Raw genomic sequence first — 25,894 nt, 5'->3', positions numbered from 1 at the left:
TAAATGGGGATTGTAGCTGGGCCTAGAATTAAAAGGGGACTGGGTTATATATACAAAAAGGGCTTTCAATGACTCTAAACTTCTTTCCGCCCTTCCAAAAGAAAATTATCAAAAAACACTAATATTCTTTTGGAGATGCCTTATATAGTTGTAAATCACTGAATCCTACAATCTCTAAAAAATCAAAATGGTGAGAGATTCATAGTGGGTATAAGTAGATTGCAACATCTTTCTACTAAGGGCATGTAAAAGTGACAAACAAGATAATAGGGAATTGGAAAAAGCAGACTGGTCATGAAGCAAAAGTGTGAGAAAACTCAATCTAATATTGCATTGGTGGAATGTAGTTTTTACTTGTTAATGTTTGTTTTGCTCTCAAAGAAGACCAATGACATCTTGAGGGTGATGCCTTGACTTGTGCGTGATTTGGATTTTAGTGAAGAGCTGTGCCACATTCTCTCCTCCAGAGTCCTCCCAGGAATGTCAGACCTAGAGGAAGACCCCCAGAACCCTGGGGAATTAATTACACACAATGAAGGGGTCATTACGGTATCAACTGATCAGTGCTGGTGTCTTAATTCCTATTATATTTAAACTCCTCGAGGGAACTTATCTTTATTATCCTTAAGGGTGTCTTATCTAAATGTTGCATCTTCCCCATTATCTAGAAGTGATCTAATCACAACACTGAGAGCTATATCACAACTCTGTAAAAGAGGAAATAAATCTTGCTGGTGTGCCAGAAGCTGTCTCTACCTGTTAACCAGGTCATACACTGAAATGCAAACAAAGATTTCAGAATTTCAGTAGAAAGCAGAAAAAAAGAACCTGGCTATATAAAGGACCTGTGTAGGGATACCTCTACCGTTTTCCCATGTTGAATGTCTATTTCGTCATTAGAAACCATAACTTTTATAATCTATGTATGATTTACAGCAGGAGTTCTTATCCTGAGGTCCATGAACCTATATTTAAAAATATTTTGGGGTAGCTGTATTTCGATAAAATTTATTTCTTTTGCAAACTTGTGTATTTTAAGCATTAAAAATATCATTGTGAGGGGTTCACAGGCTTTACCAGACTGCCAGAGTGGTCCATAACACAAAAAAGTCTAAGAACATCTGCTCTATAGCAAATGATCAAGTGTAGAAATAGAATTAATCTACCAAGAGCACATCTAGCACATAGCACACAGCTTAAAAAAATGTTAGCTCCTTTCCCTGTCCTCTCCCTTCTACTCTTTAAATTCTTTTATTAGAGACTAAGCCATCTTTCTTGGTCTGACCAAGAAATGGAAGTAATTACTAATGGAGAGACACACCTCTCATTTCTACTGTAATAATGTTCTTTGTATTTCTCATCACTATTTATTTATTTGTTTGTTTATTTAATTTTGCCTTTTGGAGGGCAATTGGGGTTAAGTAACCTGCCCAAGGTTACATAGCTAGGTTTTTTGTGCGTGTGTGTTAAGTATCTGAGGATGGTTTCGAAAGGGAAGAAAATGGAAGAAAATATGGGAGAGAGCAGATTGGAGGAGGGGATATCCTGTGGAACTGCTATTTTGAGGCAGTGGGTAGGGGAAAAACGGGGAGAAAATTTGTAACTCAAAATCTGGCAGAAATGAATGATGTAAATCCGGGCTTTACTCACTGCACCACCTAGCCACCCCATTTCTTATCACTCTTAAGCTTTTCTTTAACATATTGTATCAACATGACACCAGTCAAGGTACCATACAGAATTTAAATTTTGGATAGATACAGTTTTCTGAAATCTGTTCTATTAAACTAGTTTGTACAAGTTATTAAGATAAACAAAAGAATTATTATTAAAGGTATGATGTTCATAATAATAAAGTTGTTGAAAACTATGTAAAAGGATTTTGAAGCCAAAAAGATTACAGACAGAAATAAAAAAGCAGAGTAATCTTTATTTAATAACTTTTGATATTTAAAATACAACTTAGTTGTTTGTCCACCAAAAAAGATAGAATCCTTAATGTTCAAACAGTGCTTTGGAAGTCTGACTTTTCTAAGGACCAGACATGAAACACCTTTGTGTATTAATACTTCCAAATAAAATAAGATAGAGTTGTACACACTAAAGGGCTGCAGAGTTGGGCCCTGAGAAAACAGCACTGTCACAGTGCACTTCTATTATGGTCAAAACAAAATGTTTTGCTTTTATGATGTTTTCCATAAATTCTTTGTATTTAAAATTTCCATTTATACAGAATTGTTAGTTACAAAAAGCTATTACCTAGTAATCCAGTGGTATAGAAATCAATCACATTTCAAGTTTATTTTCCTCTTTCAAAAAATAAGACATTAGGCTTATACATGCACACACGCGCTCAGACACCTACACCCACACTCCCTACAACCCCCAGAAATACACATCTTTGATCTGTGTAAGATGACAGAAACATATTTGGTGTTTCTCAAAATAACATGTAACTGTTAACCAATTAAGCCTAGAAGGTATTTTTTCATTTATATTTGGCTAATGCCTGCCACAGTTTTGTCTACAAGACTCAAGTAGTTTAAAAACCATGATATATTTCCTTTATTTCACCAATTAAACATGCCTACTTCCATGTGAGAAGGGAACCTATTAACATTCAAAAGATAGGAGACATTTCAGACAGCCAGATTAAGAAATTAGAAGGGCTTTGTACAGGAAAATTTTAAAAGGCAGAGTAAATTTTGGATTAATGATGACGAAATCCACTTAGACCATGAAAATGGAATAAAGCAAGTTCTTTTTTGGTGTGCAGAAACCAAAATCTGCATCTTTTTACATAATATGCTTAAAGGAAAAAAAAGTAAGAATGAAAGAAATCTTTCATTTTAAAAGTATAAAAACAGTAATTATAATGAACTTAAAATTTATCATTCCAGTAATATAGTCTTCTTACATTTTTTAGGGTGAGAATATTTAAAGAAGTTAACAAAAACAATTCCACAACAGTAAATTACAATTTCTCAGGTCCACCTTTCCCTATCAAAAATTACAGGAATGTTTCTAAATCTCAAAGAATTTAAATCACTATTAAATGAAAAATGCTTTTAAAATTTAATTTGTAATCATGATTGAAAAAACTCAGTAGCAAATATTTCAAATCATGTATTTACTAAAAAAAAATCTCATCTAAGAATAAAACTAAAAACAAGTCAAACCAATTCTCACTTACTTTTTCCTTCCCATTTATTTAGATCCTCTTGAATCAAAATGTTCATCATCTCAAAATCATGTTATTTATTCTAGGAAATGTAAAGCAAGTGTTTGGAAATGCCGTTTTGAATAAAGGCAAAAAAAAATGTGTATATGTGTTTAAATAGATGCAAGTACACATGTAGAGGCCTAAATACAGAAGTCAATCCATTTGCAGCAAATTAGTAAACTGGATCTTTCAAATGCAAAGAGAGGTTTTATTCAGATTAAAAAAATATTCTCTTTAAAGTGACAACCTTATTCCAATGCATTGTTTTTCTTAAAAACAACTATGGTTTTTTAACACACTTAATCAAGTTTTTCTCTGTACTCTGACAGGGCCTGTCTGCCAACACAAAAGCTATAAATACATATTCATATCATAGAAATTGGCACGAGCATGATTTTTAAAACAATATTGAATGTACTGACAGTGAGAAGTTAGGCTGTATTTTCAGTTTCTCGTTTTGGCATAAACTTTAGCCATGAGAAGCTTTCTTTTACAATACCAAAGCATGTATTTGATTTTGTTTTCATTGATATACTAGATTTTTAGCAATATACAGTCTTAATTTAGAAAAATCTCCATGTGAGAGTTCACTTAAAAAAACAACTCCATTAATAAAACAATGTTTTGAGAATAATTAAAAAAAACTATTTGCCTAATATTTTTAAAACAAAAATGTAAATTTTCCCTTTTTGAATTTCTGATATTAAGATATAGTTTGCTTCCAAATATTTTTGCTATTTACACATTAATCTTAAAATCACTACCTTGCAAATTTAAAAAATCTGATCAGTATTCCTTCTATGTAAAAGTCATACACTTATCTGAAAATACACATTACACTGGTATTTACAAATTTGTCATTATTTATTACTAATGTTAAGGAGATCCAATCAAAACTTTTCTGTACTTTTATATTCCTGCCTAATACTCATTTTACACAAGAATAAATATTGTTTAAATATTAAACATTAATGTTCTCCTGTTGACCCAGAATAGAAATTCTGTTTTGAACATTTACAGTAGTTCCCTACATTAGTGATAAAATGAAATTTAATCTCAGAAGTATGGCTACTATCAAGCTTCTACACAGGATACTTAAAGAAACTGGTAGGATTTGGTATACTTTTATACAGTTTAAAATTTTAAACAAATTCACAAGTTTTATACTGCACTGATTAAATGCCAGATTAAGAAGGTAGGCCAAGGAGGGGCACAGGATTTGGGGGGAATTCCAGCTAATTTATTTTGTAAAATGTATTATTATGGAGCAGCCATCTTTGAAATTATATCAACTAATGAATATAATCTGAATGACTAGAATTTAAGCAATTTTTAAAAATATAATCTTTTAAAAAATATAAAATTTATATGGTATGTTCAATGTAGACATAACTCAGCTTGAACTTTCTGGCCTAAGGGTCCAACTTGAGTCAACAAAAAGCATCAAGAATTAAGGCTGACATATTATTTTAAAAATTGTTTCATCTGGGCACTACAAAGGCTAAGCCTTGTGTTTTACTTTCCTGTAAGAGCTTTTACTATGGAAGAAACTATAGGAGAAAATAGTTTCAATCTTCACAGTTAGCTCTGTTTTTACATTAGAGAAAGCGTTAACTCAAATATATGAAGAGCTGAATGTACATTTTCAAAGGGAAAAGGCAATGGAAAAAGACATGGAAATATTATACAAAATCGTAGGGACAATTGTGCATGTTTCCAGATTTATTCATTATTGTATTCTAAAATTAAGAATTTTATAAATTAAAAATGCTTAAAAAGATTTAGTAGCCAAAATTTTTTCTTATTACTATATGGTTCACTTTGGAAAATTTTATATGGCACAAGATAGATTTTTTTTAAAAAAGTTCACACTCAAGTAAAAATTACTTAATCAATAAAAGGCATTTCTTATGTTTTCATTTATATCTAGCAACAAATCTTACAGCAAAAAATTTTCCCTGATCAGTACAGCCATCCATAATTTTTTTAATGATCTACTACTATATTTTTAATTTCCAGAGATATAATTTGGACATTCCTATTTAATATATTAACTCTGAAAAATTCTGCAGATAAAACAAATAATGATTGATGGCGGAAGCAAAATGCCTATTTTTAAAAGGCACTGTTAATCTCAACCCAAATTATAGCACTATTCTACTCAAATAAAACAAAAAGTCATTTGGAAATCTTATAAAAAAATATTTGACAAAACCCTTTTTTATTTACAACCTCACTTGCTATTGAATAATCCAATTATTATTGTATTTATAGCTAAATAGTATGTTTCAAGTCACAACATAATTTTAAATATAATTTAGTAAGTAAATTATTTCCATGTGTTCCAAGATTATTGTATGGGTGAAAATATTTCTGTTAAATGGAATATAAGTAAAGCAGCATTTATCTACATTTCCATACATTTCAAATTTGTGTAAAACAGAAAGCACCATTCACAATAAAAGGCTGCAGGATGATACAAACCAGGAGCCCAGTTTAGTTCCCTATACATATATCTTGGACCTTAAGTCTTACAATTAACACAAGCTAACTTGCATACATTATTTCCCTCATTTTCCTTAGCAACAGAGGAAACATTTTGACATCAAGGTGCATAATGTAGGGATGTTCATCTAAAAGCTGTAATATTTTGATGTAACAGAGAAGATATTCATAAAGCACCTGGAAAAATCGCTATCTTCTCCCAAACTGAATATTCTGCCTCAACACCTCACTTTTGCAGAGTTCCCTTCAAATCTAGGAATGCACCAATCACAGGATACTGATCCCTTTATGGCATATTGAAATGACAGGAAATCATTCCTATCATAGGCTAACTTTAAGGTGGAATGAAAACTATATAGGAGAGAAACTGAGGTCAGAGACAATAAAAAAAAAACACTAGAGTACACAAAACATAGTTTGTGGCTAGAATGATTTACCCCATTAAACATCATACCTGTTGTAACTATGGAACAAGTGATGCTCTTTGCAATAAAGCCACTTGGGGCACTAAGAAGCAAGCAACTATGAGAAGGTCAGAGAGGAGTACATCAGATTCAACAGAGCTGGGAAAAATCTGTGGCTAGATTTTATCAGTTGGTCTGCAAATAGATTTTAAAAAAATTCTTATTTTAAGAGGTTATTGCCCATCCCCCAAAAGAGAGTAAATGTCATTATTTAGAAAACTATTGCCTTTTTCTTTAATTGCTGACTGCCTCTTTGGCTAGTATTTGGAAGATATAGTCTTTAGTTCTAAACTTGATGCATTTTCTATCATTTTTATTTGCAAGCCACCTCCCCCTACTTCTTTCTGAACTGGGCTACTCTGATATATTTCTGAAATGAGCTTTGTATAGGATATATCTGCACAAGAAGTCAATGTTGAGGAATATGAATATTTTGGTATTTTTTTTAAATTTGCTGTGCTATTTTTTTCCTTCAGTCTTCAAATTATTACTAACAGTTTCCAAAGACATATTCATAGCAGCTTGAAGCATGTCCTCTTCAGTCATATCATCACCTATTAAGGAGTCAAATACAGTTTCTGGTTACTTCTAGATAATCGTCGATTAAACAACAAACTCTTTAAAAGATAGGCTCTTATATATATCTAATTCATATTCAATTATGTGAATTTTCTCTTTATCCACTTTCTAACATCTTACTGACAAAAACTGGCTCAGTATCATATCATATTAAATCAAAGCTCGTTCAATTAATACAGTAAGGAATGCTAATATACAATCCAACCTGAATTTTGAAATTGAGTATTGCTTTAACTGACCTATTTGAGACTCAATTTTCCCAATAGTATAAAGGAATTATTCTACTCTCAACTACCTCTGTAGAATGTTAGAAAAATGAATTCATTACTGTAACAAAACTTGCAATAGAATAAAACTTGCAAGTATAAAACACTAGAGGAAAGGTAATTTTTAAAGTTACAGGTGCATCTTTAAACATTTTAACATAAATTGAGGATACCATCTAGATATCTAGTTTCTTTCACAAGTTTTATTTCTGCTGCTAGCATTAGGAATGCTTTAGATTCCCTGCTTCCTAAAATGACAAAAAGAGTCCAAATATATGCTAGAGACAAAAAAAAAAACTAGAACATTTTCTATAAAGTAATCTAAAAAAACAAACAAACAAGAATCCTACTCAGATGCTTCACTGTGGCACAGAGTGAACCTGAATTCTTACAGGCTATGCGCTCATGAAGCATAAGATCTGACAAGTTCTACACCAAGGTGGAAAAGCTTTAAGTATGGGCCTGGTTACAAATACTGTTCTTAAAATACCAGACTAGTTAAGTCAGGAGAGTTTAATTACTGTCCACCAGATAATAGATTTGTTGGCCATTTTGTTCCATACATGAAGTAAAATAAACAAAGCAATATATACTTTTCTCTTCCTTCTATCTCAAATAAAAGAAATGACAAAGAGCTCTACATCAGTGTCAAATATGATAACTAGATTAAAATATAATTGGGAGGGACGGGTAGGTGGTCCAGTGAGTAAAGTGCCAGCCCCGGAGTCAGGAGGACCCAAGTTCGGTTCCGGCCTCAGACACTTAACACCCACACAAAAAAATTAGCCATATAACCTTGGGCAAGTTACTTGACCCCAATTGCCCTCCAAAAGGCAAATAATAATAATAATATAATTGGGAAATGTTTAACAAAATAACTAATAATGTAGTACAACATAATGTTAATCTGTGGTTTTCCAAATCAACATGCAGTTATCATTTATTTTGACACCACTGATTATACATAGACACACAAAGACACACAGAAACAGACACACACACACATACACATACCCTTACGGTAATAGCTAAAATAGCTAACAAATGTTAAAAGAAGGTAATAAAAACAAAAGTGATACCTGGATCAATTTCAAGTGCATCTGTACTTGAATTTGGCTTTTCATGTAGATGTGATATCTGTTCTGGCTGCTGCTGTCTGAAACATTTAAAGACCAAATGTGAATTAAAGAAAATACACCCCAATAATGAATACTCCATGAAAGAAACTATTCACAAACAATTGTTTCAGGAGTTATAGTCTTCACTGGTACAAACACTGGAACAGAAAGCAAAAAGCATTTTTAGTTGATTACTTATAACCCTTAAAATATAGATGTGCCCCTCCCCATCTTTAAGAAAACTGGACATGCAAAAAGCTGCTTTCATAAAACAGGTAAACTAGAAAGTAGTTATGTCACCTCCCATGCCCCTTTGTTCACACCAAAATAACTCTAGACTCATATTATGACCTCTGGTCCCCTGACTCATTCTTATCCTCTCAATTCTCTCTCCCCAACATGGCCTTTCCTAAATTCCATCCACAGCCTATTATGGTCTGTCTCTTTAAAGTCTCACTAGCTACCACTTTACATTCTCTTAGCCACCCCTTCCCACAAGTCTTTGTCCATATTTGCTAAGGGATGCTGAATATTGCAGCAGGAAACTTCAGCTGGCGTCTCACTGTTGTTTGACATTTCTTCTATACTCCTTTCTTAATTCCCACAGCAATTATTTCCAACCTTTTCATCTCTCCTCTCTTCCCCCAACCCATAGCGTCCTCATACTTAAAAGCAGGTTAAGCCTTAAAAAAATTTTCACTGAGATTGAAGCCATGTGACATGAAGCCCCCCTCAGTTCTTCAAATTTTATCCTTCTTATAAACTACCTTCTCTTTTTCCCTTTCCTCTCCTCACAGAACTCCTACTCCTCACAAAGGCTAATTTCTCTACCTTTGTCCTTGATCTCATTCTCTCCCATTTTTTCCAGGTCTTTGCTTTGGCAGTCATTACTTCTCTTATGTATCTTCCATTTCTTCATTGCCACTGATTCCTTCCATTTGCCTACATACATGGTTCAGGTCTCTAAACCTAAAAAAAAAAAGTTTTCTCTTCACTCTTCTAGCCCCTCTAACTACCATCCTATCTTTCTCTCTTTAACTGCTAAGTTTTGGGGGAAAGTTACCTCAAATGCTTCACTACCAATTTTTCTCTCAGCCCTTTGCTCTACTGAAAATGTTACCTCAAACAACATCAATGACCAATCCATTTTTTCCACCATTCTCCCTAAACTTTGAGTTTTTGCCACTTTTGAACAGCCTTCCCCCCAGGACACTTTGCCATCCACAAGCAAAACTCTTCCGGTTGGTTCCTATCTCCTTACATTTTTGTCTCTTCATCCTCTTGACTCCTTATTTTGAATGTTCTCCAAGGTTCTGTCCTTGGCCTTCTCTTCATCTTTTACTACACACTCTCTTCTCTTTGGCAATTTCACACAAATTACTCCTATATTTCTATTTCCAATTTCTCTTCCAAGTTTCAGATCCATATCTGTATGACCATAAGACATTTCCTCCAGATTGTATCACCACTACCCAAAATTAAACATATCCAAAACCAACCTCCTTTCTTCTAAACCTGCTCCTCTTTCTGACCTCACTATTTCATTTGTGGTAACATCTGATCTTGATGTTTATAGTCATTGGTTTATCTTTGATGCTTCTCTTTTCCTTAAATCTCAAAGAGTTGCTGAGTTCTTTCTATTCCATTCTCACAGTATCCTGAGTCTGTCTTTTCCTCTCTTTATTCACTGATTACTTTAGTATGAAGCCTCATTACCCACACCCATTTTCTCCTCTCAATCTTTCTTCCTATCATTACTAAAATAATTTTCCTTTTGTATTTAAAGAACTCCTTAGCTTGGCATTCAAGGCTCTCTACAATCTAGTTCCAATCTACCTTTCCAGCTATTTCTCACACAACTATCTTTTCATGGATGCCAAAGTCAGCAAATTTGTACTACACACTCTCTCTCAGTCTTATTTTGCACTCTCTTACCTCTTGTCCTTTTGTTCATGCCTGGGCTGGACACCCACTCCCATCTCTGCTTGTTGAAATCCTGCCCTTCAAGGCCCAACTTAGTTGCCCCTCTCTCCTTGAAACCTTCTCTGATCATTCCAGCTGGAAATGATCACTTCCTCCCTGAATCTCAAAGAATGATTTCATTGTGTCCAATCTATATACTTACATATCCCAAATTTTGTTAAGATGATTTATGTTCTTGTTTAATCTCCCCCACTGGACTGTAAGCTCCTCAAGGGCAAGGACTTTGTCTCATTTCATTTTTATATGCCCATCACTAAACATAGAACCTTGAAAATAACAAGTTCAATAAATGTTTGTTGTCTTAATGAGTAGGTAACTTTTCAGGACCATTTCAATTCAACTGACTCTCACAAACATTTATTAAAGCACCTACTGTAGACAAAAATGAAAAAGTCCTTTTCTTTAAGGATTTTACATTTACTGGTGTATATAACATGTACAGAGATATAAGACAAGGTAATATGAAGAGTGATGGAGCACTAATAACTGGTGGTGGAAATATTAGGGACAGCTTAGAAAGGAATAGGACAAGGGCTGTTCTTGTAGGAAAATAAGGATTTTGATGGGTGGAGATGAAAACTGGCAGTGGTACAGTGGTTAGGGTACAAAATTAGTCAGGAAGATCTGCATTCAAATCCTACCTCAGACACTTACTGACTGTCTGACCTTTGGCAAGTCACTCAACTTCTCTGTGCCCCAGTTTGTTCATCTATAAAACGGGAGCGAGATGGACTTGATGGCTTCTAAGGTTCCTTCTAGCTCTAACTCTATGATCCTATGAAGAAGTAATATGTTCCAGACAGAGGAAAGCTGGGATGTCAAATACAAAGACCAGCATGGCAGTCTAGTTTGCCTGGAACTTTCCCCCACAGTTTAGGAGCAAAGCAATGCAAAAAAACACAAAACACTCACAAGTATGCATCAACAAAGACTTAAACATGAAGAAGCAGTTTTTATCACTATTATTATACTCTTCTAGAGGACAAAACCTTTTGTGAGACTGTAGAACCAGTATTTCACCTTTCTCTTAACTGCTGACTGGCTGGAACCTAGAGTGTGTTAAATGGACTAGTATGAAATAATGTGGAAAAGTACACAGGAACCAGATTGTAGAGGGTGCTAAATAGTAAGGTGAGCAGTTTGTATTTTATTCTAGAGACAACATGATAAAGACAATTGAAGTTGTTGAGTTTTTTTTCCCCAAACAGTGCATGACAGGTCAGACTCATGGAAAAATTTGGAAGACAGTTTACAATGGGAAAAGACTAGAAGCAGGGACAACAATTAGGAAGGACCTGAATTAGAGTGGTGGCTTTGTGTGCAGAGATACAAGGATAAATAATAGAATATGCTGTAGATGAATTGAAAAGATTTGGCAATTTAGTGGATATGAAAACAGAGAGTGAGACAGGGAAAACAATGAGTCAAAGATTACCCTGAGATTATGAACCTTGGAGGATGACCGTAATCTTGACAGAAATAAGAAGTCTGGAGGAGTAGTTCTGGTAAGGGGCAGGTAGATGATCAGTTCCATTTTAGACAAGTGAGTCTAAGATGCCAAAGAGACATTTAAGAGATTATTTTAGCAGGCAGGTGGTTATGTAGAGAACTAGAATTTAGGAGAGAAATTAATGTTGGACATACAGATAGGTGTAGGACATTCAGATGTAGAAATAACTGCATCCTTGGAAACTGAAAAGATCATGAAGGGACAGAGTATACCGTTGAAGAAAATATAGAACAGAGTTCTGTTGAGACACCCAAACTCAGAGTACAGGAGACAGACCAACCAGGAAAGAAAGCTGAAAAAGTCAAGCAGGTAAGAGTACTAGTAGAAAATAGTGTCTTAGAATCAAGGAAAGAGTACCAAGACTGGACAGTAATCAACACTGTCAAAAGATACAGAGAAGTTTATGACTGAGAAAGGGTAACTGGACTTGGTGATTTAAAAAAATCATCTGAAATCTTCAAGGAGAAAGTTTCATTAGAATAGTTAGGGTTAAAAGCCAGAAGTTAATGAATTGCGAGGAAACAGGTAATAATTCTCTATGATTCCCTTAACCTTAATAAGGGAAAGATACATATGGGATGACAGCTTGAAGAAATGGCAAGATAAAGTAATGATGTTTTAAGGATTTAGACAAATTTGGTCATGTTTACAGGCAGGGGGAAGCCAGTAGAAAAGACTGAAAATTAGAGAGAGAGGGAGTGAATGATTTGACTAAGTAAGCTAGTGGGAGAGACAGGAGGGGTTGGGATGAAGGATAATATCAAAGGGTTAACCTTGATAAGAAAGGTCACCTCTTCCTCAGAGACCAGAGCAGAGGAGAGAACAGGTGAAAATATAGAGGTTTTAAGCTGTGGATGAAAGAGGTCAAGATGGATGGTCTGAGTTTTCTCAAGAAAATTGGAGATTATAACACCTGTTGGGATGGGGATGTCTTAGGGACCTTCAAGAGAAGGTTAGGGGGGCGGCTAGGTGGAGCAGTGAGTAAAAGTGCCAGCCCTGGAGTCTAGAGGACCTGAGTTTGGTTCCGGCCTCAGACACTTAACACCCACACACAAAAAAAATTAGCCGTGTAAACTTGGTCAAGTTACTTAACCCCAACTGCCCTCCAAAAAGGCAAAAAAAAAAAGAGTTATCTGGGATATATGATAGTCAATTAGAGAAGAATAAAAGAATTTAAAATATTTCAGTGCAAAAGTAAGGACCTAATCAGTTCTGTTATATCACTATTTCCAGAAGTATTCAGAACAAGTAGAGAAGGTAGATGTTTGGAGGGGTGGGGCTATGGAATGAGGGTTGAGGATTTGCAGGAGTAGAGAACAGTGGCAGGAAAAGAAAATACAGAATTTAAGAATGTAACTTAGTATACAATTAAGCTGGTTAACCATAATGTAAAGGATATAGTAAGAGGAAACTAAAGTCAGACAAGGGATAATGGCTTAGAACTGGGAGGAATGTTACAATGAAGACAAATAATGGATGACAGAGTAAGGGAGAGATGGAAAGACAGGAGATTATGATCAAGGAAGGTAATTTCAGGCCATCTAATGCATAAAATAAGGCATATCTGGATATTTTACAAAATGTAAATTAAAGTACACACAAAAAAACTGTTAAGAAAAACTTCTGACCATCAACATGCATTATACTACTAAAACTGTACTTTTAGAATATAAAATCTTAGAAGCCATGGTTTTTAAAATAAAAAAACATGGAAACATTTTTTTTTAACAAGAACAATGTAAAAACTAACATATGCTAATTGAGCATATGTTGCTTACATTAGGAACATGCAAAATTTGGAAAAGTAGATTCTCAATTCAACTGATGACAAAGCAAAAATAATTTGTGTTCCTAGAACACATAATCCTAGTTAATTATTGCTAAGCAATCTTCTAACAGAAAATAGATTACATATAGCAGTATGAAGGAGATGTAATAAGATACAATTAGTTCAGTGACACTGACACTTGAGTTATCAGGAGATAACTCATTGAGGAACTTTAATTATTTGGAACTTCCCCTTCCCCAAATGAGAAAATCTTAATACACTAATGAGTGCTCAAAATAGATATTACAAAGTCGATATACTAAAGCTAATAATGATGATGATGATGATAATCTACACACCTCAAGAGTTATCAACTGCAAAAATTCTGAAAGAAAAGACTAAATTATATTCTATTTTAAAAGATGAAAACGTTGGTAGTATATTTTATAAATTTTTCTAAACGTCTAACTTTTTAAAAAATTTCCACTAATAAAGAGGATATGCTTGAGTTATCTAAAAAATTCATGGAAGTGGAACAATCTGTCTACCCATCATATGGTTTTAAATGGCCATAGAGAAGCACTAAAAATATCTGCCCTTGAGACAAATATATTCTCTAGTGAAAATGACCACTGAGTAACTAAGGTCCCAGAAAAAAAGGCCTTATTAAGTATGCAATGAAATAGTCATATTTCCATAGATAGGCCCTCCTCCAAGATCAAATTACCTACCTTCAAACAATGAGCTCTCTCTTAATGGCTTTTGGATCTATCATTTCATTTATAGTATGATGAAATTTAAAGTATTACATATCCTTTTAATGTATGATTTTTCAAATGCAACTTGAAAATAGTTATAAAAGTTTTGAGGAGATTCTTTAAAAACATCTATCCTATTCGAAGCTTTATCTTTAGTGATAGGGCAAAAGGGGCAAACGATTGTGGTTTAAGTACTAATTGTTTAATAAGTTATAGAGATCTAAGGACATTTGTAATCATTTCGGTAAATGATGGCTGAAACAAAATATACACTTAAAGTTTTTTTATTGACTACTTACACACAAAGGAAATCAAATGGCACAAAGTATTAAGTGACTATCTTCAACACTTTGTGTGTTATTTTCATAAGGTTGTGACTTGACTATCTTATATTTACACTCAGAAAATAGATTATATGCATCCAGATTTGGCTTACCTGTTACCATGTTATAATTTTTTACTTTAGTTTTTGTTTGCTTCTTTATGTTATTCTAGATTTTAGAGACTGATTAAATTAAGGTAATTCTGAACTTCATTCCTATTTTGTCAGAAACTCCTGAAACAACAATATTTTTAAGTTACTTGTGAGAGATGTATTACCTTTTGGGTCACCAAGAGCATTCATTCAATTTTAATCACATTCAAAATATCTCTTTTAAGAGTACTCAAAGAGCTAATAAATTTTCTTAAAAGTGCCTAATCCATAGGTTGTCATTCATAGGACACTTATAAAAGGAACTATCCAAATATGAAGATAGTGATCAAATGTACAAATGTCATTAAATTTTTAGGTTCACAAAGCAAAGATACATTCACTGTTTTAAATTCTTTATACTCAGCTACTTCTACAATAATTCTAATGAAAATCAAGATTTGTACAGGAAGGTATCAGATATATCATTTTTATAGTTTTCTAAGGTTCGTTAGTAGTTTTATCAAAATGTTATTTAGTCAGCATATTCTGTCCTCAGTTATATTAGCACCATATGGGTCACACAGATAGTCACCTGCCCTCAGGAAGTTTTTCAAAGGGGCTGAAGAATCAGAGAAAGTTCCAGTGGATGGACTCAAATAATTGATATGTCTTTGAATAAATTGATATCTTTTAAATAATTTGATATTATTCACTTTCCAGCACTGCTGAATTAAAGTTTTTAAAAGCTCATTTACTAAAAAAAAATAACTTTTTGCTCTTCAAAAATGTTTTTGTTAAAATATATTTACCCCCACCCCCACCCTCACCCCCATCCTCCCAATGCAAACACATCTTATGGGTTACTTAGTTTCACTTTGGCAAAAGAGGTAATAAGAAGTGAAAAATGTTATGAAAAGTTAGAGATCTGTGTATCGGAGTATTCACCACTGTACACAAGTAAAAATCTAACATTTAGAGCAGGATCACAGAACAACTTTCCTATCACTGGTAATTCTCCCACAAAAGTGTATTAATAGTAGAAAACATATACAAGGAGAGAACAAAAGAAGTGAATTAGTTGTCTGCTGCCATGCCAATGAAAATATCAATATATTACCCACTTTCTTTATAATGATGATAGAGGGTATGTGAGTAAAATCCTATTTCCTGAAAAGTTAAAATTGTTAGAATCATGTAGGTTTGTTTTCAGAATTATTTGTCATGGGCTAGAAAAAATTAAATGGGTCAGATTCCACCACTAAATCTTGAGTTAGAGAATTTTTGATATATTAAAAACTTTTTAACTTTTAAGATACAAGGTTAGAACATTCAACAAATTTACATGACAATGGGCTATTGGAAAAGGGGACAATTTTAGAAGTTAATACAAATATTGGCCAATATACTATAACCATATCTGAAGTATTTCAAACTTAGCAAAGTTATATATTTAAAAATAAATCTGATCTAAGGCAGATGATGATTTAAATTTAAGGAGGAGAATGACTGAGGATCAATACCACCATTGTATCTATTGTTGATAGCTAACTTTTTCCAAAGTAGGGCAATAACCTTCAATATGAAGTGAGAATAGTCCTCTGTGATGGCTAAGGAAGTACTATTTTTTTTGAAAGTCAGAGAATAATCAAAGATAATGGAGACTTCTTATTTAGAATTAAGATACATGAAATAGGCAAGTCTACTTAGTATAATGAAGCTATCATCAAGGAAGGTTATAAGAAGATGAATAGTTGAAGCAATAATTGCATCAATGTGCAATAATTCTGTGTGTTAAGCTAGGAAGAAGAGCTACAGTAAATAAACTGGGTCCAGAATTGAACTTTGAGTAATTATCTCCTTTATAAATATTTAACTTTCTTTTTTCCAGTTTTCCTGTTTCTTACCCAAAAAAGTATTATAATTCACTACTACCAGAATGGTGCCTATTACCCTGTTGGAATTTCCACCTTTGTTGCTTATCATTCAAGGTAAGAATTTTCAGAGCTATAAAATTAAAAAGTCTGCTTGTTGTCAGGCAGCCAAAAAGAAGTAGGCTCTAAGAAAGAGAGACAGGCAATATGCTTGATCTTACTATTTCATTTTATCTTTAAATAATGTGATCTAAAAATATTTTCTTCATTTATCTCTATAATTTCATTTTATCTTGAGGGAAAAAAAAAACTTTTCCCAAAGGAACACTTTTGACTTTATGAGAGATCAATGAGAAAGCAGAATCCAATATTCAGAAATAAGGAAATATACTTATATACAAGCTTGCTTGCATGTATATACGTATATGTGAACAGCTACATTTTGAGATGTCAGTCTTTACCATGCAAACTAGAGGAATTCTTAAGTGAAAACATTTTTACTTTTTGTTTGTATGTCAAAATTGAACATTTACAAATAGGCACATTACAAAAATCACAAAAGAAATTTTAAACATGCAGTTTTAATTCAGTATCAACTACTTTACTTTTCAAAGTAGGCTTCTCTTCTCTTTCGTAGCTCTTCTGAAGTAAGAGATGTTGGTGAATTTGTACCTGATGTCTGTGGAATATCTTCTGAAATATTTCTGGAGTCACCTAAAATTTTTTTTAAATTTACTTTTCCATTTAATAATAAAAACAAGGTTGTATTTAAGCTAAAATAATTACACCAAGTTTTTAAACTGTTTATTTTTTTTACAAATAATCTGATTTAAATCCAACTAATGTTAATATGAACCAAACTTTTTTACCCTCATTACACAGCTAATCATATACATGGAAAGAACTCTTGGTCTAACAACTAGGATGAGAGTAGAAAGGTCTGTAACAAAACAGTATATGTATGTGTATACATATATGTATGTATGTATATGCATGTATACATGTATAAATGTGCACATATTTGTGTGTGTCTGTGTATGTGTGTGTATTTATAGGCAGTCCCCACTTTCAGACTTAATACCTTCCTAGCAACTACTCAAAGTAGATCCCCATGGGGTAAACTCCTGACTGTCCAAATTATTTTTTGTTGGGGCAGCTAGGTGGCGCAGTGAATATGGCACTGGCCCTGGAGTCAGGAGGACCCAAGTTTAAAACTGCCCTCAGATGCCTGACACACTTACTAGCTTGTGACCTTGGGAAAGTCACTTAACCCCAATTGCCTAGCCTTCTCCCCTCCAAAAGACAAAACAAAACAAATTATCTTTTGTTGCTTCTGTCAATTTGGACATCAATAGAAATAGTCAAATATAAAAAGGAAATATACTTTTCATGATATAGTATCAAATAATGGAAGTATCACAGATACCATTAAGCCAGAAGAGCATATGTGTTGAATTATTGTCCAATAGGACCAAAGTCTCTCTTGGGGACACAAACATTTGGAAAACAGTACAATAGTTATAACCACTGAACTTATCAAAGCTGACTGGCCCACACTGGCCCACATTAGATACTGCATCTATTAGAACAATTCCACTAAACAAAGCACTATAACCAACAGAGCATAATCACTACTTACGTATTTCAAAAGATCTATCAGTATGGGTTCTTATTCTACCAACTTAGATTGCAACCCCTTCTACACCTTAATGGACTAGCTTCATGAACTGCTATGGCCAAAATAATTCATTACCTGATGATCTACTTTCTTATAAAGTATTTCTCCCAATTTAGCTTGGCTGGTACTTGGACCATAGACAGTCCATCACTAGTACTCTATTAAAAGGCTTACTTTGATGCCTCAACAAAGTGAAGAGGCAAGCTTAGGTACTTGAAGATTATGCTAGCAGAATACAAGCTCTTTCCACTAAACTGGAAAAGCTTCCAGTACGAGGTCTCGCAATCCTGCCAAACAGATATGAAACTAATCTGAACACCTAAGAATAATTGAATTAGTTGTGGAGAATAATCTATACATGAATATTAAGAGTATATTTTGAAAAGTCAGAAGTGGCAGGAAAGAAATAATGCACAATGGCATCAAAATTAAACAACTTAAACCCATGCAACACTTATTAAGCAGAAAGATTTCTGAAAGAGAAACAATGTATATGTAAATTGGTACCTTGCATACTAAGTCGAATTGCTCTACGCAGATCTGCTTCTTCATCTTCCATATCAATTTCCTGTCGACTTAGTGCTAAAGCTCTTTGTAGATTCTCTTCGTCTTCATCTAACATTCCTGTTCCATCATATGAATGACTTACTTCTAAAGACTGCTCTAGATCTGTTTTCTGTACTCTGGAAAACATAAAAATTCAGTCACTTAATTCTGAATTTTCAAAAATTATTCTCTTTGGGTTCTGCTATGAAAAAAATGCTATAAAAAGCTTTTATTTAATTAAAAACTTAAGAAATTCAGTTTTCTACTTAGAAAGTTCTAATTATGCAATGAGAAATATCAACAACTAAAAAAATTTAACAAGCACCAATATCCTTAATGAATACTGCTCCAAAATATTAAAATACTGTAGAGGCTACAATAAAATATTAGATTATACACTGTAACTAGGTTGGATTGATATAAGGAATAAAGGAATGGCTTAACATAAAGAAAACTATAAACATAATGGGGCATATTAACAACAAAAATAAAAAACACCATAACGAGATGTTGAAAAAATCTTTTGCGACAAAATTTAACACTCATTTCTGCTAAAAAAGCAAGAAAGCACAGGAGTAAATAGATTTTTCCTTTACATAGATAGCAGTATTTATCTAAAACCAAGGCAACATTATATGTACTGGAGAAACATTACAGTCCTTTACAATCAGATGAGAGAGAAAGAGAGAATGTCCAGTATTTACCACTATTATTTAATAAAGTTCTAGAAATGCTAGCCATAGCAATATAACAAGAGGAGAAAATTAAGGTACTAAGCATAAGAAAAGGAGAAACAAAACTAATTTTTTTTGCACATGATAAGATGACATATCTAGAGAACCCAAAAAAGTTGATTAAAAATTAAAACTAATTTTAGCCAACTTGTAGGACATAAAATACATGTATATCCACATTTTTTAGTATTTCTAACAAAACTTGGAATAAAGCAATAAGAGAAATTCTATTCAAAATGACTAAAGAATATTTGAAATATTTGGGAGTCTATCTACCAAGATATATACTGGAACCATATGAATATAACTACAAAGTACTTTTTACAGAAATAAAGACAGAATAAGTAAACTATCTCCAATAAGTAATTGCAGAAATATTAATCATGGCGTGGCTAGGTGGCACAGTAAATAGAGCACCGGCCCTGGAGTCAGGAGGACCAGAGTTCAAATCTGACCTCAGACACTTAACACTTACTAGCCATGTGACCTTGGGCAACTCAGTTAACCCCAACTGCCCTGCCTTCCCCCCTGCAAGAATAAAAAAAAAAATTAATGGCTTATGATTGCCAACATAATAAAAATGACAATACTGTCATTTTACTTATTTAATACAAAACAAATCAAATTATCAAAAGATTACCTTAGAGAGCAAAAAAAAAAAAAAACGAAATTCATCTGGAGAAACACAAAAGTCAAGTCTGAAGAGAAATAACATAAAAGTGACTAGGAGACGTACCAGTACCAGGACTTAAACTACAAAATAGGAAGCATAAAATTTTTGTCAACTCTAAAAACTACTCTATTTTTAAACAAATACATTTCACCAAAATATTAATGTCACTATCAGCAAAGAATTAGTGCACTTCTATAAGTCACTGGACATAATTTTTACAAGGACATTGTACTGGCACAAATGCTACCCTATGTTTATCTAGAGACAGGTCATAATTGTTATAATTGTCATAAGAGGTCATAAGTTGTCTAGTGACTACAAACCAATCTATTTAAAACCAAATCTACTTAATATGGCAAAATTCTTATTTAAACAACATGGCGCCTTACCTTTGATCTTTTAGGTGAGCTAATTCTTCTCCAATGAGTTTTGGTCTATGCATTTGTTGCACCCGAATCATCTGCAGGAGCTGGTCAGCTTCACAGTCTGGTAGGTCACCCTTAACAACAAATATGGAATAACCTGAAGAAAAATAAATATAAGAACTACTATAGATAGCTAAATATCCAAAGTATTTTAGAATAAGTGCTACAACTAAAGAAAGTCATATATTTTAATATAAAGATCAGAATATAAAATATTTTACTACCTTTCTCATAATTTAGAATAAGTGCTACAACTAAAGAAAGTCATATATTTTAATATAAAGATCAGAATATAAAATATTTTACTACCTTTCTCATAAAAAGTAACAAGAATAGCTGAAACCTATAGGCAGCAGAGAAAGCTAAAGCAACTCCATTTTATCTGTAGTTCTACCTTGCACTGATTCTGTCTGTATTGCAACCCCCAACTTGTCCATGACCTTTCTTACTGCTGAAAGAGCAAGAACAGTTCTATCTATTACGCCACAGTTACAAGAGATAGCTAACCTGAAAAAGCGCCTTTTTTGTTACTAGTCCCCAGCAACAGGCCCTATGTAATCAAAGGATACCACTTTCCCTATTCCTACCCTGTAAGCCTCCCCCAGCAACAGCCCTGTCAAATCCTGAGGTACCCCAGACTAAATTCATCTCCTGCCTACACTGAAACCTATAGAAGCTTTATCATTCTGTTTCTTCAGGGAATCTCTACATGGATGGGGCTCCCTTGCTGGCAAACTCAATAAACCTTTGTTAAGTATCTAAATTTATGGTATTGGGTTTGAGTTATAGTTTGAGGGTTTTGGTTCTGGTACTGATTAGTTGTGGCACCAATAATTTCACCCACAAACCCAAATATCTGATAGTAATGCATAAAATTTGATAAGTACTCCATTGAAAAATTCTTAGTTTTTCTTACCTTCCTGTTGTAACTGAGCCAAGAAAAGTGCAAGGTAAGTATCTGATATTAATTCTGGACCCGTCAAGAGAGAGTTTAGGTTAAACCACTGGAAAAAAAAATTGTGAGAATATCTATATTAGCATGCAATATAGATTTTAACAATTTTGTATTTGTAAAGAACACATTTCCTCTGGAAGTTAATTAGGAATTTCTAAATGCCTAAAATTATTTCAAATAGAGACTACAAAAAATTCAAGAAGATTGTAATTAAAGAAAAATGAAAAAAAGTCATATTTCTGTGTTACTATCTTCATTTTTAAAAGGGATAAGGATAGGTCCTAATAAAATTTACTCCATTACAATCTGATAGAAAATAGTCCAATTTGAACTTAGTTCTTAAGAATCTAGACTGATACTTCTATTATACAAAGGTGTAAACAGAAGAAAATCACAACCTAGGTAACTTGGCAAAGATGATAGAAATAGTAAGTCTGGCTGAAATTTAACAACGATCACGTAAGTATGACTTTTAGTAACCATCAATGTGGGGCAAACGAATCATTAAGAGATGAAAATTTTCATGTGCCACTGCCCATGAAACACTATTTCTATTGGATTATATCTTAGTTTCTAAAAGCATTATTATCTTCAAGTGATGAATACTATTGTGGAAAGAAGAGTCGAGTGGAAAAGGAGTGTCAATTCTAAATAAATATTGAGTTAGTTGGGCCACAGAATCAGATTCTCAGAATTGGAAGGCCCTTTAAGAGGTCATCCTAGCCTCCCTTGTTCTGAACACTATGTTTTAATTCACGTATCCTGAGACCATGTATTAGCTTTTTCTGTTTGCAATGTCATACTTCTGACTTAATATTGAATTAGCAATCTACCTAAACCAAATTTTTTTTTCACGTGAACTCTCAACAAGTCAGGTAGTAGAAGCTAGCCTCAGTTTCCTTATTTTTAAAACAAGGGGGGGTGCTGGTGGTGGAAATTATAACCTCTAAGATTCCTTCAAACCTCAAATCTATAATTCTATGTTTCCTTTTAGGCTTTAAGGTTTGTAAAGAACTTTACACAATTTTGTCTGATCCTCATTCCCAGGTTATGAAACAGACCTAGAAAGGTTAATTGACTTCCCAGGGTCACAGAGTTAGTGTCTGAAGTCAGGATACAAATTTATGCCTTCCTAACTGTATAGTAGGTATTCATTATACTTGTCCACAGGATATCATGAGACTTTGCTAAATACCTAGGTAAAATCCAGATATACTACATCTATTGCAGGCCTGCACAACCTTTGGCCCACAGGCACACAAAAAGATTTTGGGTGGCTCCTGAAAAATGTAGAGGAAAACATCCTTTGGCAGGCTGCAGGTTATGTGCAGGTTGTGCAGGGTCGATCTATTATATTCTCTTGATATATCAATTTTAACCTGCATGGCACAGTCCCATAAGAATGTCAGGACTGCTAAGGCTCAGAATAAGATAAGAATGGCAAAGAATTCCTAGAAGAAAAAAAGGTTTTTGTTTGTTTTGACCCCACCGGGAAAAATCAAAATCAAAGAAGAGACAGGACTATTACTCAGGCTATATGGGATAATATTAAATGATAGCAAGAAGGCAGAAATACTCAACTCAAAGTTTTTGCTTTATTTTGCCAAGGAAAATAATCTTTGGATAGGAAAAGAAAGAAGAAAAACAGACAATAATGAGTTGAATAATGAGCCAAGGAAATAGTAAGAGAGCACCCTGGCCATTTTTGATAAGCTCGAGCCACCAGGTACAGAAAAACTGCCTCCTAAGGCACTAAAAGAACCGAGAAGCAGTTGTGTGACTGCTGAGCCATTTTCAGTGATTTCTGAAAGATAATGGAGAAGAGGAGAGGTGTCCATACTGGAAAAGGTCAAATACTGTTCTAATTTTCAAAAAGTAAAAGAGTAAGATATGTAAATTATAGGGCTTATAAGTCTGACTGACTCTTGGAAAAATTCTAGAATTATCATTAAAGAGATAGTAAGGATTGAGAAGAGGAAGCAGATATCACAAGAATTACTAAGGCTTCAACAAGTACAGGTCAGGTCTGATTAGCCTTATATAACAGGAGAGACTAGTAAATCAGGGAAATGCTATATAATATATCTTGACTTTTTATTTTATTTTTTTCAGAGGAGTTTTGAAGAACCATGAGTTCAGTATGAAACAATAGTATGAAAAGGAAGCTAAAATGCTAATGCAACCTAAGGCTACATTAAGGGATGGTATAGTGTCTAGAAAGTGAAAGATGTTAGTCCTGGCATACTCTACCCTGCTAGGACCATATCTGGCACATGGTCTTTAGTTCTATGTATTATATGTGCCTGGCACATAGAAGGTACTTAATAAATGTTTCTTGATTGATTGATACTTCAGAAAAGACATTAATAAATGAAAGAGGGTCCAAAGGACAGCAAACAAGATAGTGAAGGTCTCTGATTATCCCATTATGAGACCTGGTTGAGGGAACTAGTGATTCCCACTTGGAAAAGAGAATACTTGGGGGAAGAAGTGGATCATGATAACTCTTTTCAAGTATTTGAGGGGCTGACATGAGTCAGAAGGATTAGAATTGCTACATTTGGCCCCTGAGAACAGAACTGGAAGCAATGTGTAGATACTGAAGAGAGGGAGATTTTGGCTCAATATAAGGAAAAACTTTCTAATAATTAGAGCTATTAAAAAGTACAATGGGCTATCTCAGAAAGTGGGGACTCCCATGGGTTTTCAAGCATGGGAGAGATATGAGTTTGTGCCAGGGATATTTTAGAGGGGATTCTTGTTCAGGTAAGGGTCTCTTCTGGCCCCTTCTAATGCATATTCTGTACCTTTGTCAAAAAGAAACTGACATGAAGTCGACTAAGTCTATCATTGCTTTCTTTTCTAAAAGTACTTACAAACTAATATACTCTAGAAGCTTGCCATGAATTTAAGCTATCATACAAAAGCAATAAATCAGTATTTCTTATTCCATGTGACAAAGATCAGAATAATTCAAAGTATGCAAAAATTCAATTTAGTTTACAATTACAAAATATTTCAGAACAAATATATGGTGCAAAATTTTGTATTGATAAAATAAGTAGGCTGACTAGCTTACTGGGGGAAAAGTATCTATCTGCATGGTCTTAAAGAACATTGAAATAAAGCTTTTATGTCGCTTTAAAGTGTTATTTTTTAAGAACCCAGAGACTTTTAGAAATGAAGACATGTACTTTTTGCAAAAAAGTCTCCTCTAAAATACTATTGGGATTTTATTGAACTATGAAGTGGGCTTAAATTTTCTTTTAGTAGTCAAACATAGCTATAACTATAATGAATTTAGAGCTAAATCGGATTTATTTTTCCAATTACTGTTTATATTGGAGAATAATTTACTAACTCTTATTACCAAAAAGTAGATTGTTTTCATGCATCTAAATGATTTGTGTTTCTACGACTTAGTTTGAGGTACTAAAGTAGCTTATTTCTAGTAAAGTTTCAATAATTTGTACCTTGCTTTATTTCTATTTTATAGCTTATGTACTTTAAAAACATATAACTTCTGGCTGAAACATTATACAAAAGAAAAAAGTGAAGACATGTAAAAGATAATAAAATGGTTTTCAGAAAGAAGGATTCCCCAGAAATCCCATTTTTAGGACTAATACAAAAGAGCTCTGTTAGAGGTAATACAGTTTCTTGGTTAATTGGTATTCCACATACGTTAACTTCTACTTAGTGGCAAGATTATTTATATTGTTACCAAAAACCCCTCTTCCTAAGAAGAGTTCCAACAAATGACTACACATTCCAAAGATGGCAAGGTAGATGATCATTCCTAGGCTACATAATCTTGTGAGATCCTTACAATATAAACCTAATTTTACATGTAATAGTTGGGCCTGCTAAGTAAGCAGAAAAAGGGTGTCAAAATTGGGATGTAGTAAGGTACAATGGAAAGAATGCTGAATTTAGCACCAGAGAGCCTGGGGGGCTTGAAACCCAGCCCTTCTACTTGCTACCTGGACATAATAGGCAAGTTACTTAACACATCTGATCCTTGGTTTACTCATCTATAAAATGAGGTCAAGACTACACTATTGGTTCAACTAAGATTAAGATAGCATTAAGCAAGTGTTGGCCTACCAATGTACTCTAAGCTTTATCACCATCAGTCAAGTTATCTGATTCTATACTCCATCTAAAAAACTAAGTGATCACAAAATAATTATATTCTTAATGTAACTATATGTCTGTATCTACTTTGGATTGATGCCATGGAATACAAAAATAAACACGTCACTAATGGAACTATTCTCTAAATTCTAAATAGGATGGTAAAATAAGCAAATGGGCATTGTACAATCGAAAGAAAAGGAATCACCTGTTTTCCTAATTTTCGAACCGTAAACCAGTGTTCCTTATAGTTGCATATAAATGATCTTTCATTTCTAGAAAAATA

The 25,894-nt window shown here is 33.5% G+C and overlaps 1 protein-coding gene across 2 annotated transcripts in view; it reads right to left on the bottom strand.

Annotated features, from left to right (window-relative positions):
- Window positions 1–1,910: 1,910 nt before the first annotated feature.
- ATXN3 (ataxin 3) overlaps window positions 1,911–25,894 on the bottom strand; it is a 34,554-nt gene continuing 10,570 nt past the window's right edge. Inside the window, exons 5-11 of one of the 2 annotated variants that reach the window (XM_069086055.1) lie at window positions 25,817–25,883; window positions 21,433–21,520; window positions 20,481–20,613; window positions 18,646–18,821; window positions 17,066–17,174; window positions 8,117–8,193; window positions 1,911–6,746 (exon numbers count right to left, since the gene is read on the bottom strand). In XM_069086055.1, coding sequence (XP_068942156.1) covers window positions 6,652–6,746; window positions 8,117–8,193; window positions 17,066–17,174; window positions 18,646–18,821; window positions 20,481–20,613; window positions 21,433–21,520; window positions 25,817–25,883 — 745 coding nt within the window. In that variant the 3' untranslated portion in view covers window positions 1,911–6,651. The remainder of the gene's footprint in view (window positions 6,747–8,116; window positions 8,194–17,065; window positions 17,175–18,645; window positions 18,822–20,480; window positions 20,614–21,432; window positions 21,521–25,816; window positions 25,884–25,894) is intronic. The other variant, XM_069086056.1, reaches the window with a different exon arrangement.

Source organism: Petaurus breviceps, unplaced genomic scaffold (genome assembly GCF_028583685.1).
Source record: "Petaurus breviceps papuanus isolate PSGF00001 unplaced genomic scaffold, PetGlider_PUasm1.0 177, whole genome shotgun sequence".
In the NCBI taxonomy this organism is placed as follows: domain Eukaryota; kingdom Metazoa; phylum Chordata; class Mammalia; order Diprotodontia; family Petauridae; genus Petaurus; species Petaurus breviceps.
This window is presented reverse-complemented; position numbering and strand designations above follow the sequence as displayed.